Source organism: Poecilia latipinna, unplaced genomic scaffold (genome assembly GCF_001443285.1).
Source record: "Poecilia latipinna isolate Pla-1442-1.1 unplaced genomic scaffold, P_latipinna-1.0 Scaffold1913, whole genome shotgun sequence".
Classification (NCBI taxonomy): Eukaryota; Metazoa; Chordata; class Actinopteri; order Cyprinodontiformes; family Poeciliidae; genus Poecilia; species Poecilia latipinna.
The window spans coordinates 22,628-38,164 of record NW_015114529.1 but is presented as its reverse complement, the minus strand read 5'-3'; the positions used below and the strand labels follow the sequence as shown (position 1 = coordinate 38,164).

General features: G+C 44.1%; 1 protein-coding gene across 1 annotated transcript in view; it reads right to left on the bottom strand.

Annotated features, from left to right (window-relative positions):
- The window catches only part of LOC106935134 (mediator of RNA polymerase II transcription subunit 13-like), a gene marked incomplete at its 5' end in the record, with an annotated part of 41,473 nt that overhangs the window by 16,571 nt on the left and 9,365 nt on the right, over positions 1-15,537 (bottom strand). The window contains 10 exons of the mRNA XM_015015451.1: positions 31-239; positions 1,519-1,609; positions 1,850-1,971; positions 3,065-3,095; positions 5,951-6,164; positions 8,463-9,191; positions 9,631-9,741; positions 11,211-11,373; positions 11,494-11,688; positions 11,782-11,982. Of these exons, the coding sequence (XP_014870937.1) occupies positions 31-239; positions 1,519-1,609; positions 1,850-1,971; positions 3,065-3,095; positions 5,951-6,164; positions 8,463-9,191; positions 9,631-9,741; positions 11,211-11,373; positions 11,494-11,688; positions 11,782-11,982 (2,066 nt within the window). The remainder of the gene's footprint in view (positions 1-30; positions 240-1,518; positions 1,610-1,849; positions 1,972-3,064; positions 3,096-5,950; positions 6,165-8,462; positions 9,192-9,630; positions 9,742-11,210; positions 11,374-11,493; positions 11,689-11,781; positions 11,983-15,537) is intronic.

The following is a 15,537-nucleotide window of genomic DNA, read 5'->3' as shown; positions in this document are numbered from 1 at the left end:
CAAAGTCGTGAGCTGTCAGCCTGCGCTCACCTTGATCTCAGACGGCTTGGGGCTGCAGAAGCTCTCCTCCACCTCGATCTTGAAGTGGCCCCCCAGCATGGAGGTGCCGTCCAGCGTGGTCATGCCGGGGTTGGGCTCCATGATGTTGTACTCCTTGCACATGTTCATGGGCGAGAAACCCATGATGTGCTGCTCCAGGGAGGGAGGCGTGGGGAACATCTGGTGCAGGTCTGCCGAGCCTGGCGGAGGGAAGAGAACAGGGAGATATTGGTTTGATGGAGTCTCGCTGCTGAAGTTTTCGTGTCGATCACGCCGCGGAATGTGCAGACAGCAGATTTCCTGCTTTCAAACTGCAAAGCAAACATCTGCAAAGACCCCAGTTAGCATAATAACTGTGAGCGTCTGGATGCGTCTGATGGCTCGTCCAACACATTCTCTCAAAGACACTTGCTGATGTCAGCTGTCTCCTTCAGCGGGGAAATGTGGCCATCGCATTGCTTTGGAAAATATGTAAATGTGACAATGATAATAAAAACCCTGCAACGCAGGATATCACACAGGTAAACTATATAAGTGCAAGATGGATTTCAGGGGATTCTAAACACTGTATTATTATATTATAATATTATAATATATAATATATTATAATTATATATTATAATATGGCAGTATTATGGAAAATCTACTTTTATGATCTTCACATCATTTTATGATGTTGTTCTCTCATTATAAAACATACCTGGAGATTGTTTGACTGTTTTAAGCATGACCTTTTAAGAAGTCCTTGAATCTCCCACGGCAACCATTTGGGGGCGCCTAAACGCTTGTTCTCACAAAGCATTGCCTATTTCCCAAAGCTCCGCCTTCAAGCTGCAGCCCCCAGCCAAGCTTCCCCTGAGTTTCCCCCCCACCCGGCTCCTTCAGACTAGCCAGCAGCAATTAGCAAACACCTGGTGGCCCGGTGCATCTACTGAGCTCATTATACAAACTACTTCTCAGTGCAACTCTAGTAAAAATGCTGTTAAAGGCTTAATGGAAAGTAACAGTTGTGACGACTTCCTGAAGGTGGAGTGTCGGAAAGAGCAGGAGCTTCTTAAAGAGACAGAGGCCCAATTTCAAGGCATTAAATTTCAAAGTCAAATTTCTTTGAAGTAATTCTTAATATATATATATACAACTTTTTTAAAAGAGGTGAAGGCAGTGCTATAGAAGGGCACACACAGAATACTGCCAAAAAAAGACTAAGAATGGATGGATGGAGTAAGAAAGAAGTGGAAGGACCGGTGGATGGATGGAGGAGTACGGCCAAAAGCATGGATTGAAGAACGGACAGATGAATAAACATGTCAATGGACAGACAGATGGAGAGACAAAAGCATGAATGGATGGTTTGGACATAAATGCTGACGAGGAAACTGATAGATTGTTAAATAGATGGAAAGACGGACGAACCTCTGGATGATTGGATGGACAAAAGTGTTGATGGGTGGAGAAAGAGGAGTGGATGGAAATACGTACTGATGCAAGATACGGGGTCCAACGAGGATGTCTTCGGCTCCTTGTTGCCAAATCTCTCATCGGTTCCATTCACGGGCCGTCTGGTACCAGGCTGCGACAGAAAAGTCAGAATATTAACTCTAAATTTACCCCCGCCTAATTTCTCACACCTGCAGAAGCGAACAAGTGTAACACATAACAGTTTAGATTAACGGAGAGGAAGTGATGAAGAGAAGAGCAGAAGAGCACAGAATGATGGAAACACACACACACACACACACACACAGTGGTGCCAAACTACGCTGCGTAACGAGCTACGCGCCTCAGCGTGAAGCGTGAGGCCTCCGCTCACCGTCAGGTCGTCCTCGTCCGAGTTGAAGAGGTTGTCGAGGTCGGTGAAGGAAACCACCAGGTCCGTCACGTGCATCAGGCTGGACGAGGCCATGCGGTTGTGAGCAGCTGCACGTTGCGCATCTGGACACGAGGAGGGACACACAGGCAGGCGTGACGCTATTAATAAAGATTTCCTTTGGCCTGACCCTAAAGTCCCCTGTGAGGACGTCAGCGCTGCCCGAGAAGCAAGTGAAACCAAAAAATGTTCCCTTTCTGTCAGAAAGGCCTAAACAGCTGGTTGAATATCTTCCTAATTCAATTTCTTAAGCACTTACAATGTGACAAACTTGAGATGACACAGAGAAATATTTTAGGACGCTTGTTTGGTGAAAACTGAACTGTAGATCTTTAAGGATTCATACTTCTTAAACTGTTCAACCATTTTCACATGTAACAAAACACCTAAAGGTTTTCACCTGGAAGGATTCGTGTGACAGACTGACGCAAAGTTGACAGAAAAGTCGCTGTTAGTACTTTGTATAAACGCCTCTCATCGCAATTGCAACAGCAAAAGCAAACGGTGAAGAGTTTGACTAATCGTGTTTGGAAATTAAGTCAAATTCAGTTAGATTTATGCATATATATATTTAAATCTCGTCACACATTCCCCATTTGATTTAGGGTGTTTTCACATCTGTTGATTTGATTTGCTTTATTTATTTCAAGCAGGTTTTTAAAAACTAGAAAAATAAAATAATTTGTTTGCCACTACATCGTTTTCTCTTTGACAAGGAGTAGGAAGAAGTGAACACTTATTTAATCCAACCCCTCATCTCAATTTAATGATATATATTACCTACTGACTCAGTAATTATCAAACATTTGTAATTAAAACCATGTTATAATATTGATTTGCATGTTCAATAATAATGTGCTAAAGAGCAAACAAATAAATTATATGATAAATCTTAATTTATGTGATTAATTGATTTATTGATTACCATGACAGGCCTAACTGCAACAGTTGTCAAATGTTTAGCTGGTGCTGTTTGCTTTCAAGCTGCACTGTGTCAAACGTGCCAAACCTTTTGAAAAACCTGTCCATCCACTTCATGGCTGTGCTGCACTTTGTGTTGCTCTGTCACATTAAATCCCGCTAAAGTTACCATGTTTGTAATTAGACGGCACACGGTGCGACGCGTGTTAACTAAAATGTTACGAATCGACTGCTTACCATCTGTTTGACCGGTTCCTCCATCTTCACCCTGAGAGGAGAAAAGAAAGCAAAGATTAAATGTTTTAAGAAAACACGTGCAGATGAAACTGAAAGTGAAAAAAGAAAAAAAAAAGACAAGTAAAACAGGTAGGCAACGCTTAAAAGTAGCTAACTAAAAACATCCCCCCCCCACCTACACCAATCAATGTGAAAATCTGAAGGGGGGGAAAGCATCAAATGATGGACTGGTGAGAGAGAATTGAACTAAAACAGAACAGCAAAGAGGCTCTGCTTCTTTCCACTGAGGCAAATGGGATTTCCAGCATGGGCCACAGTGAAATCATGATCCAAGGAATGGCTTCTCCATCTCCTGCCCAGACATCAATATCTGGGAGGGCTGGCCTTCTGTGGGAACGTGTGTTCCTGCGATGGTGTGTGTGTGTGTGTGTGTGCTGAGCAGAACTAGCTGGGGAACGGGACTGTTATGTCCTCTTCATTGATTTCATTTTGCTCCGGGGCTTTTCTCTGACCAGCGCAGGCTCTAATTTGTCTCTCTTAGAGGCCCGACACAGACACACACACACGTGCACGCACACACACAAGCACGCACACAAGCACCAAGGTCGCAATCTATCGGCCGCAATGATGCCTTATCGCAATATCAATAAGTTTGCCTTGGGTGAAAACACGTTAAAGTCCGGTTTGGACTATTGTAATCTCTCTGATTTCCCTTTTTCCGACTCGTCTAAAGCCGTTTCCGTGCCCACGTCCTCGGCCTAATTCAACAGGAGCAGCGCTTCTGATGATGCGCCCAGTTGCGGCGTGTGTGTGTGTGTGCGTGTGCGTGTGTTGCATGGCCAGCCGTGCAAGTCGGCAGCACTCCAGTCAAAAAGACTGCTTGATCGCTGCTTGACGTTCATGTATGATTCACAAAAAGTCGGTTTAGTATTCTGACAGGAAGTGAAGGTTGGGACGTATGCGGCGCTCCAAGCCTCCTCCGTCACGACGGAATACAACGGCAGTACTGACATGTCGCTTCCAGCACACTGCCAGAGGAAGATTTGAAATTTAATTCATGGCAAATATTTTACAGTGGACAGGATTGTGAATATACGGAACTTGCAAACCCATCAGAACAAAAGAAGATCGGTGGACGGACAACAGACAAAGAAACGGACGAACAGAAGGATGAAAGGGTGGAAGAAGGAGAAAGATAAATGGATAGATGAAAAACAAGTAGAAACATAAATGAATGAATAATCAAAAGGATAAAAATTAAACAGAAGGATGGACGGATAAAACAGAAGGAGAAACAGGGGAATAAACAGAAGGATAGAAGGATGGATAAACAGAGACAGATAGATGACCAAATAAAAAGACGGATGGACAAACATGAGAGCAAGTTAGATGGATGAATGACAGAGAAACTGATGAATAGATGAGAAAATGGACAACCTTTTCATTCTCAATTTTCACCTTTCCACACTTTTGCGGATATGGAAATGAATTTAATCAAATTCCAAACTTTCCCAGATTCATCCAGGCTGCATTAGAAACAGTGTAAACTCCTAACACGCAGCATTTCAAAAGAAAAGCGGACAAAGGCTAACTTGAGTAAAACTTGGGAAATGACTGCGTGTGTCCACTTAAGCCCGGACATATGTTGGGGATGTAAACGCACGCCGCCTGAATTACTGTCACTCCGCTGGGAGCTGCCTTCATCCCAACAGCAAAGCGGTTTTCGCCGTACCGACTGGCCAGTTGGAAGACAAACTGCACACAGGCTGGAAAGTCGGACATACACAGTTCCAACGGTTTTCCACAAAGAGAAAGGAAAACAGTGGAGGAAACCGAGTATGCAAACTCCTGGTTGCTCCGTTGGGGGGGGAAAAAAAGCAACAATAGGGATTGAGGAATGACTTCCTGTTCGGTTAAAACGTGGCTGGTCAAAGAGGAAGTACGAAGAAAGTGACTGCGGCGTTATTTTTAGTGCTGTGCTGCTGAGGATGCCGATGGCCTGTTTTTCTAGCTCGTCTGCTCCCGGATCTCAAACAAATCAACTCCTCTTGTTCGGTTACATTAACAACTCGCCGCTCTTTAAACACAACGAGATATCCTGGCAAAACGCCGGGAACTAAAGCAAAAAGCTAAAAGAAAGAAAGAAAAAAAAAAGAAAGCTACGTGTATATTCTTGACACATCGACGCCGGCTTAGGTTGTGGTGTTCGTATCCCGGCAACATCTGAGCTGATGATATCACACAAAGCATCGTCAGGCAGGTGTTCACCTTCAACGTGAACACCAGAAAAATACTGACTATTAACAGCTTTTTTCTTTTTTTTTTTCCTCCTGAGACGCACAGCAGCAGCAGCACTAACGAGCACTGGAGTCTCTTCCCGTTACTTCATCTGCTAACATCACCTCACAGCCAGAACAACAAGTGCAGGGGAGTCCGACGTGTTCCTAGGGCCGTGTCTGCTTCTTTGGACTTACGTTCTGTACTTTCTCATGAAAAAATAAAAAAAAGGTTGTCGTGTCTATTTTTTGCGATAAGCCCCTCACGCCTTTTGAGAGCCCGCGTCACTGAGCGCAACCCATTCAAAAGCTGCTTTCAAGCACAAAGGGAGTGCAGAGTGTCCAGATCGGACGGTTAATATGAACAGGTCTGCATGTTGCATGACGGGTGGGCTTAGGAACATCACAAGAATAATGGCAACACGTTGGATGGTGACCACTAGACTTTAAGCAGAAGAGGAAGGAAAGAAAGAAAAAAAAAAAAGAGATTGTTGTAGGAATTGTTTATATCCAATTATTCTTGGCATTAAAAAGATCCTGAAGAGAAACTGGCCTATTTAGCTAGGTACTAATCGATACAGTTGATTAGATTTGACTCCAGCTTTCCTACCTTGTGTTTCTTTCCAGGCTCCCGCTCTCCTCCTTTGTCCTTCTTCGTGGAGAAGGTGAACTTGACGTCTCCTTCCTCGAAGGCGTAGGGGTCTTCCTCTGGCTCGTGATCTCCGTCGGTGACAGCGGCAGATAGGTACTGGTTCCTCCTGGCTCTGTACATCTGAAGCCGGTCCTCGGACACCTTCAGAGGCATTTTAGATGTAGACATCACTCTGAGGAGGGGAAGTGGGGAAACGCAACACAAAGATGGATTAATTCCTAATGTAAATTCCATTATAATAGCACCGAGCAAAAATGAATCAAACATTTGCTTTCCAATTTTTGGTTTTCATAAAGCCCGTGTGTGCATTTCGTCCATCCTTTGAGTTGCGAGTGCTCATTAATCATTCGTACTTGGTGTTTCCAGAGTCAAAAAAAAAAAAACAACTAAAAAAACGGGGTTTCATGTTTTACAACTTGAGACAAGCGGAGCACTGAATATATGGGATTAACATTCAGGTTCACTAAAGCAACAGTGAACCGCACCAGCTGAAAAAATGGAACAAACTGAACAGTATGAGACTATCGGGTGTTAAAACAGACCAAGACTGAAAGTTTAAAAGCTTTAAAAAAGCTACTATGCAGGCAAAGGTCATTAGATCCTCCCTGTTATCTGCTTTGCAGTCTTGCTCATTTCATCAAAATTAGCAAGTATTTCTTCTAAAGTCGTGCTTCTTCTGATCTCGCGTTCACAATGAAAAGTGCGACTGTCAGTGCAGCCTGGATGTTTTTAAATGAACAAAAAAATCCAAACTTTTAAAGTTTGGAAGTGTCTGGTCGCCGGTCGACAGCCGATTTTCCTCTAAAACGTCTAAAACTCCTAAATCGTCTTAGTTTACGAAGGGCGACTTTTACAGGCAGAGCGGCTCTGTGCGAACAGATGGCACCTCGCAACATATGTCAGCGTCGCTGTCATGTTTGCAGGCAGCAGCATAAACGTCAGCGGATGCAAACAGCTCCGACAGCTGCCGCGAGGCCCGACCGATGCGGCGTGTTTGCCGTCAATTACGTCTCTGCGGTATTTCTGAAAACCTGTTCGAACATTTAGGAGCTTGTGGCTTGGCGTAACTGCGGCCTACTTGGATGTGACTGAGCCGGCTGACGCGTCGTCCCTCCGTTTCCCCTGGACCTCGTCTCGCTCGACGACGTGCTCGTCTGGCCCAGATGTAAGGTGGTGTGTGCAGTGGCCCGAGCAGGAGATTAGCGGTCATTCAGAGCTGGAAGGATTACAGCTCACTAGAAAAAAGGCTGTCCGAACAGCTGGTCCCTTAGGACTGCACAACTCCACCAACCCAGTAATCCCCCCGCCTGCCCTGCCGTCCAACACACCTGCTGGTGAGCAACGCCGTCTCTGCCGCCTGACAGTCAACAGACAGGAACTCTATCAGCTTCAACTCCGTTCCGATAGCCGGGGGTTATCCTTATCCATACCGATCGTTACTCTTCCTCTCTCAGAGCTTCGGAGTGTGTTTTGTGTGTAGGAATCAATGAGTAGTGCTGGGCCGGCACATTCGTAACGTGTGATGTCACAACGGGGCAAATAGGGAGTGATTAGCATGCTACGGGCGACAGGGAGAGACGAGGGGAATGTTGACTGAAATTAGGCCAGGACGGCAGTGAGGACGGCGGTCCCGTAAGCGGTGAGAAAGAATGGGACTTTCTCCATTCAGACAATATCAGAAACTATATTTTTCTACAACTTTTTTTTTTTTAATTTATCTTAATGTGGTGTTTTCTTAAAGTTCAAGAGGGAAGTGTTCTTTGTAAAATTAAAGTTTATTAGTTTTTGAGAGGGCAAACTTGAATTATTTGGCCATTATTATTATATTTGTTGCAAATGGGCTCAAAACAACATAGTTTATTGTAATAATTTCTTTGGACAATTTATCATCCAGCAAAATGTTTTATTGTCCACATCTACCACGATACACATTGTAGGGCTGGACAATAAATTAACAACAATATATACCGCTGTAAACATTTAATAGATATCAATAGATAGTACATCTGATGCAATAGTCAATATTCAATATGTAGAATATTCACTGAACTCTGTTCCAGAACTGCACAGCATTCTGGGGGATGCCAGGAGAGGAAAGCTGCTCAACCTCTCACTGCCAGCTTAAGCAAGGTTGGTGGCATCAACATGGTTACCTAGCAACAACCTGTTTAGTAACGTGCGCCACAGTAGTTTGAGGTTTTGCCACCGTGCTTCATTACTTCAAATAAAAACCCAAAAAAAAATGGCATGCAGTGAAAACAGGAAATGTAACGCCACCAGTTTGGAAGTATTCAGATATTTCTAACAAAAAGCTCTATAATTATCCATCTACACTGAATTGCTTACGTTGTGGTAAGTTTTTCAGTCACATCGTTCAGCCCTAATATATTGGTAGTGATTTATTGCCAAGCCCTAACCGAACCCATAAAAGTCGCCGATTGGGCGTGAAGCTCGAAGCGTCGGCACTCACTCTGTAACCGACACCAGGTCCTGTGACGCCGCTGCCTCGTCCCTCAGCTTGTCTCCGGGCAGCGGCGGCGTGGGCAGCTCAGCTTCCTTCCTGCGGGGCAGGTTGAATAACCTCCACGGCGTGTGGCAGCCGTCGTCCTCCAGGTTGACCGCCGAGCCCACGAACACGGTGGGCTCCGGAGGCTCGGAGAAGGCAGAGGATCCCGGATGAGAGTGGGGGTTGTGGAAGTGATGGCTCAAGCCGTGGGGCCCGCCGGGCTCCTCGCCGTCGCCCTTCGCCCCGGCCAAGCAGGGCTCTGGGGGTAGCTGGTAGAAGTGTTGGCTGTTGGGAGTGGAGGGGTTCTTTATGCCCTCCCCTGACTCCTCGCCACGCTCGCTGGGGCGGGGACTAAGTGGTGGTGGCGGCGGCGAGTTGGACTGTTCCGAGGGCCCGGCGCCAATCGCTCCACCATGGAGCTGGGGGGGTTTGGGGAGGGGGGTGACGTCCGCAGATCGAAATCGTCCGCTGTCCTGAGCCCTCATGGCCAGCCTCTGGCCTACCGCCGCTTCGGTCTCTATGGACGTTTCGTCGCTGGCCAAGCTGCGGTGATGGAACGGCGTTTGGGGTCTCTTCTGCTGCTTCTCTGGCTTCTCCCCTCCGGTTTTGTGCTTGGTCGTAGGCTGGGAGGGCTGACCCGTCGACTGGGTTTGGCCCGGAGTGCTGCCTGTTCGCTGCTTTCCTGATTTGTGTCTGCAGTGAAGAAAACGAAAACAAAAGCAAGTGACGACGTGCACAAGTACACGATAAACAGAGTTTCTCATTAGCTTAGAATACTTTTTTTTTTCTTGCCATCTCCATAATGTTTTGTTCTGAAGCAATTAATTGTGATTAATCAGATTAATCATCAACTAATTTAGTAATCAGACAGTCTCAAAAGAAAGACATTTAAGATATGCAAGATGTATGTTTTTACCAAAACTCAAGTGGCATAGATGTAGCTTCACCCAATTCAGATTCATAAAAAAAAATGCTGTGTTATTGTGTTTATTTTCTTATTTAAAAAGGGAACTGGTTTGTTTATATTCATGTTTTAATATATCTCTAATATTGTACAAAAAGGCTCAAGTGATTAAACGAAAATCTGTAGCATCTTCATCCGATCTTTCGTCAGGAAGTACAAGAGACTTACCTGGAGCAGCTGCAGTAGGACCTCTGTGAAGGCACCACAAAGTCCCAGGCTCCAACCTTCTCCACCTCCTCTTCCTCACAGGTACCGTTGGACGCAGTTGGAAACTTCCGCCTAAAGGTAAAGGTGTGAGAAACAAACACATCTAAGCCAAATTCCAAAGTCATTTGTTTTTATTGCACTGCGAGGAGGAGGAATCTGTTTTTACGCAGCTCGTTACGCACGACGCCTGAAACAATAGGGATCAAAACATGTGCGTCTTTGGTTGGTTTTCTGCGCTATGCAGTCCCGCTTGGTGAAAGCTTTGTTGTGTGGCTGCATCACCGTCCCCCCCGGAGCCACAATATTTTGGCTGACAGGCCAAAAAGCTAAATTTAGCCAGCAGTCTGTGCCTGGTCAAGGGGTAACAGAACCCAGGATGAGCCCAATGTGTCAGAGTCACTGAAGCTGAATTATACAAAACCCAGAGTTGTTTTTCTTTTAATTATCTATCATCAAAGACACAAACCCAGAACTCCACATATGTTCCCAAGGCATCGCAAAACAAACAAAGCAGTGGATTTACGTGGATCTCGTTGCCCCTGCTCCGGAATTTAACAGAAAAACGTTTCGAGTCGGCTCTGGGAAGAGAAAGTTAATGAGACGTTGGGGTTTGCGGAGAACCCGGGCAGCGCTAGGAGATTATCCATAATCTCCCCTGCTATCCAAAACGCCTTAAAAGCAGAAACATTGTGAACCTTTCACAGCAGATTCTCTTGATCAAGCAGAGAGAGAGAGCCGGGAATCGTTTCAGAATGCCTATAATTAAGCTAAACGCAAACGAGCAAAAAGCAGCTCTGGTTGCTGGCTGCCTTGTTTGCATGCTTGCCTCCTCCATTTCCATAAACCTGAAACCTTTTAGTAGAAATTTTTTTTTTTCCGGGCTGAAATAATTAATTGGTTAATCGTGATTAAATGAAATAACTGATTAATCGCGATTAATCAATGAACTGAAATAATCGTCAACTAATTTAGGAATCAGTTAATCGTTAACTGGAGAAATGCCATTTGCTCAAAGGACAACATACTCAGAGAAGTAATTGAGCCAAAACTGGACAAGAAAAATTTAAGGAAAATAATTCTGTATCTGTACATGTGTTCTACCAAGAACTCAAATGGCGTAGTTTATCTACACGTGGTTCAAATTCTGTAAAGCAAATCTCTTATCAAAAGGCCTTTTTGCTGTCCAATTGTTCATATAAAAAAATGAATCACCAAATCTGCCCTACAATGTATTGATGCCAAGTCAAGCAGAAAGGGCTGAGCTTCTCACATGTTGATGTTAGAAGGACTTTTATAGCTGCAGACACATCTTTAGCTACAAATGATGCAGTGTTGACGAAAAGAATGCTGTAATTGCACTTTAGGCAATAAAAGGTTTGTTTTCTTATTTGTTAGCATTTTTCTGATATCGTATACAGTAACATTAAGCGGTTAAACAAAAAAAAAAAAAAGTTAGCTGTAGCCCAAAAATATTTTGCAGATGACAGAATCCCATCTCTATGTTATTTTATTTCAGTCTGGTAAAGCGGTGTGTTACTCACTTGTTCTGCGCTCTGTTGATATTGCACTCTTGCCAGACACGCTCCACCACCTGACGGGCCAGCCTGCGTGGAATCTTCCCTCCGTGGTGACTTGTTCTGTCCACGCTGAATGCGTCAGATGATGATGGCATCTTGACCCACTTCTGGGCCGACTGAGAGTCCACTGGAGAGAGGAAGATTGGGGTTGACGTACCGAAAAAACCTCCCTCCAAAAAATACAAAATAAAAAAAAAATCTGCAGAGAAGAGAGACACGACTAGCTTTCTTTTCCTAAATTTCACACCTGTGTGCGCTTCCTCGGGTGACGTGGGAGGGGTGAGGGTCACCAATGACATGGCAGGCTCTCGCTGGGAAGCAGGCACTTGGTGACCACCCGGGTAGACGGCAGTGCAGTGAGAGGACCCCACAGGGGCCACGACGGGGATATCTGACTGGGGTACAAGCACCAGGCAGGCTGGGTAGACCATACGCACCCCACCTACACCAACAACAACAAAAAAAAAATCTGATGCTTAACAACAAAATAAAATGCAAAAATGACCGAGTAGGTCATTAAAACTTAAAAACTGACCAACGAGGACCTCTACAGAGGCCAGAGAATCATCCTCCCAGTCCATGTCCTCAGGCTTGTCCTCTGAAGAGCCCTCCTTGTTACTGCGACTGATGGGATAAAACTGGTTCCACTCCTCGATCAGCTTCTGTGTGGGGGGGTCTGACATCTTAAACGACTGGCCAGTCAGTGTTGCCTTCAGGCCGAACGGACTCAGGATGACTAGTGGGGAGAAAAAACAGAGAGAGAGAGAAAAAAAGAAATTAATATCCTCAGCAGCTTTTTTGTCTCTCTTCACCCACCACAGATTTCCTAGATTTGGATTGTTTTAATTCTCAACAACACAGCTATCAATTTCAAAATAAATTCCCTGCTTTTTAGGTTTTGTAATATTTTGATCTCTGCTGTCCCACCAGTTTGATTTCTGTGATTGTAGTTGGTCATCTTTTAAGTAAAGTTTCGTCTTTTTGTTGGCTGCTACAGAAAGGTGACTCACTGCAGAAAACATACAATAGATGCAACATAGGAGTGAGGAAAACAAAGAAAAAATAAAAACAATCACTCTGCATACAGAGCACACCAACATCCATCAGCCAATGCAAATTGTTCCATTAAACACAATGCATAATGCATACATGTGAGCACAGAAACCATCAGCGCTTCAAGTGGCGACACACACACGCATACACACATGTGGGGTTTCATCTTTCACTGCGTAGAAAATGCATTGAAATGTGGAGAAGGGGGCATAATGGCTCAGCGGATGGACTGTCTGGGTGGGTGTGAGGGCGAGCATTTGTTAATGTCCCCCTCTTCTCTGCCTTTCTGGTATGTCATTACTAGGCTGGATGGGATCTGTTCCCAGGTATCGATCCAGGGGCAGGACTGAAGGAAAAAAAAAACAAACTAAACAAGGCAGGGGGGAGCATGGAGCAGAAATAGGCAGGAGGCTTTTACCTTGGTGACTAAACTGGTTTCTCAGGAAACTATTCATCTTTTATTTATTTATTTATTTATTTTTTACATTTTTCAACCTTCTTCTGAGCTTCCTCACCAATTAGTAGCGATGCAATTAAACATTGATGCAAGAGATGCGCGTGGGGACATTTGGGATATAATGTGCATTGTTGTTCGCTTCTCAAACAACAATCAGTGCGACCGCCTGAGACTCATCATCTATCAGTGATCAATCACTGATTGATCTATGAGCGACTAACACACCAAGTGACTTGAAGCTACGGATTATATTTCGCCTTAAACTCAGCAGCGGCGGCACACAGAGAAGCAAATGTATTTGATCAAAATGACTTGGTTTTGATTATTGTCATCTGTGTCAATTTTTTTAATATTTTTTATTTATTTATTCTTAATTTACCATTAATTCAGCCATAAATGTCGTTATCTTAAATTTGGGAATTCTAAAAGGTTGCCAACGTCTCTCACGCGTCATAAGAGACGGAGATTAAAACTTCCAAAATGGAAATCAGAACAACTTCGCCGTACACTGAACAAACTTCCTTGTAAGAGCTAAAAGTTTAACTCACAAGAACTTTTTCTAACTTTAAACACGTTGCTGATCCTGGACAGAGCTGAATAGTTTTTCTGCTATAGCAGCTTTTAAATCAAGAGTTTCGTCGTCATTCGTCAGCGCTATCTGGAAGAGATGAAGAAAGCATCGGATTTTTGCATTTCCATCAGTTTGGTTATCGGTCTGAGTGAAAATCTGGTCAACGAATGCCTTCTCAGTGCATCTCCTTTATAATTACTGCTTGCTTTTGGAAAACCAAAGCACAGTTTGGGAAATTATAGTTTTTTTTTTCCTCTCCCGCTCGTCTCCCCATCTGCTTCTTTCCCTCTCTTTCACTGCCTGCGAGTCTATCCTGGGGCTCCCTGAAGACATGTCAAATGCGCTCAGATCAGTGTAATGGGCTGGGAGTTCATTACATTTACTCTGCGCCCTTTTATGAGGTCACATCCTGGAGAGATCCGTATGCCGGGGCGCTCTGCCGCACAGTAAACCAAGCTTAGCGGAGGTGAGGAGGAGTAGCGAAAGAGGAAGGTACAAGGTGTTGATGGATGAAAAGGAGCTGGATGTCCGCCCTTCCTCAACGCTACGCTTGGTTAGCCAGAAGGAGACACACTGCGGCAGGGAAAAGCCTCACCTGTGCGCACACACACGCACACAAGCGCGCGCGCACACACACACACACACACACCCATACACACACACTCTGTCAATAGCCGCAGCAGACCTGCTTCATTTGGGCGCATCAGTGTTTGAGCATTACAACTATGTTCTAATAAATATATAACCAGACGCAAAGAGAAATGATATTGGGAACAAAAGAAATGTTAGATTTTATTTAAAGGGGCAGTATTATGCGTTTTCTATTCACACAGTGCCATTTTATTGCATAATCAAGTAACTACGTTAACTTCAGTTGTTATAAAAAAAATTCCATACACATCAAATATGACTTAAAAGAATTTTGACTTTGTAATTTAAAGACTTGAAATTGGGGCTCTGTCTCTTTAAGAACCCCCGTTCTTTCTGAAACTCCGCCCCCAGGAAGTCATCACAACATCGCTCAACAACATTTTTGCCAGCAATGCAGTAAGAAGGAGCTTGCATAGTAAGGTCAGCAGATGCGCAGTTCCACTTGGGGTTTGCTAATTGCTGCTGGCTAGTCTGAAGGAGCTGAGCGGGGAAGAGCTGCTCTGGTAGGTTGAAGCTCAGAAGCTTGGAGCTACACCTTGAAGGTGGCGCTAGGTCCAACCAAAAGTTTTGAACAGCTGAATGATTGCCGCGGGAGATGTAAAGATATGCAGATTTACAAACATGCATGAAAGAACCAAGGTTTTATGTTTTATCACATGATTTAAAGCTAAAAAATAAAATAAAAAAAATAAAAATCAATTTTACATAACGCTGCTCCTTTCAAACATGCAGGACTGGGCATCTTCATTCGATAAATTCGAGGAGTCATTGACTGCTGAGACTCAGGAGAAATACAATCATCTTAACTGAGTAACTAAACCCATTACTTTCCCAGTAGGAACTCAAATGTCAAGTTACAATAGTCGTTTCGTTTTAATCTGAGGCAGTAGTCTTTAACTGAGGGGTTTTATCACCTCGCCTCAGGAGGGCTGGAAACACAGTGGAGGGGTTTGGCTGTAGAGGAGCCAATACAGTGAGCTGAGGAAGTGATCCGTATTATTACCCTTACAGAAAGACAGCTGAATGACCAAATCTGGAAATTTCCACTGTGATTTGCCTCATCCAGGTTTTTTATTCATCACGTACAAGTGGGAACATTAAAAAATAAAAAAATCTTACAGAACCTCAATCTCTAAACTTCCAGACATCATCTCTGTTTGACGTGGTTTCTTGGAGGAAGTGCAGAGATGGAAGAAGTTATTGAGAGAGAAATCTGTTTCCTATGGCAGGTCAGGTCACATTTGATCTTAGGCTGTGAGAGAGGAAGGTTTTCAGCAGGTAATAGGAAGGTTGAACATCTATGTTTTATACTTCAGGAATTTCAACCTGTCTATCAAGAAGCATGTTGCATGTTAAGGTAATGACTAAATATATGTATATCAGTGACGTGTGGTGAGGTTCATTGCTAGTGAGGCACTGACTTACGACTATATATGTTATTTTGCATACAGAAATTTCACGCATGCATACAACGCTGGGGGGGTAAAAAGACTAATCTTTTACATGTCATCCATAGCTGTGTTAACTCAGTGAAACTTTGAAATGTAGGTATTAATTTC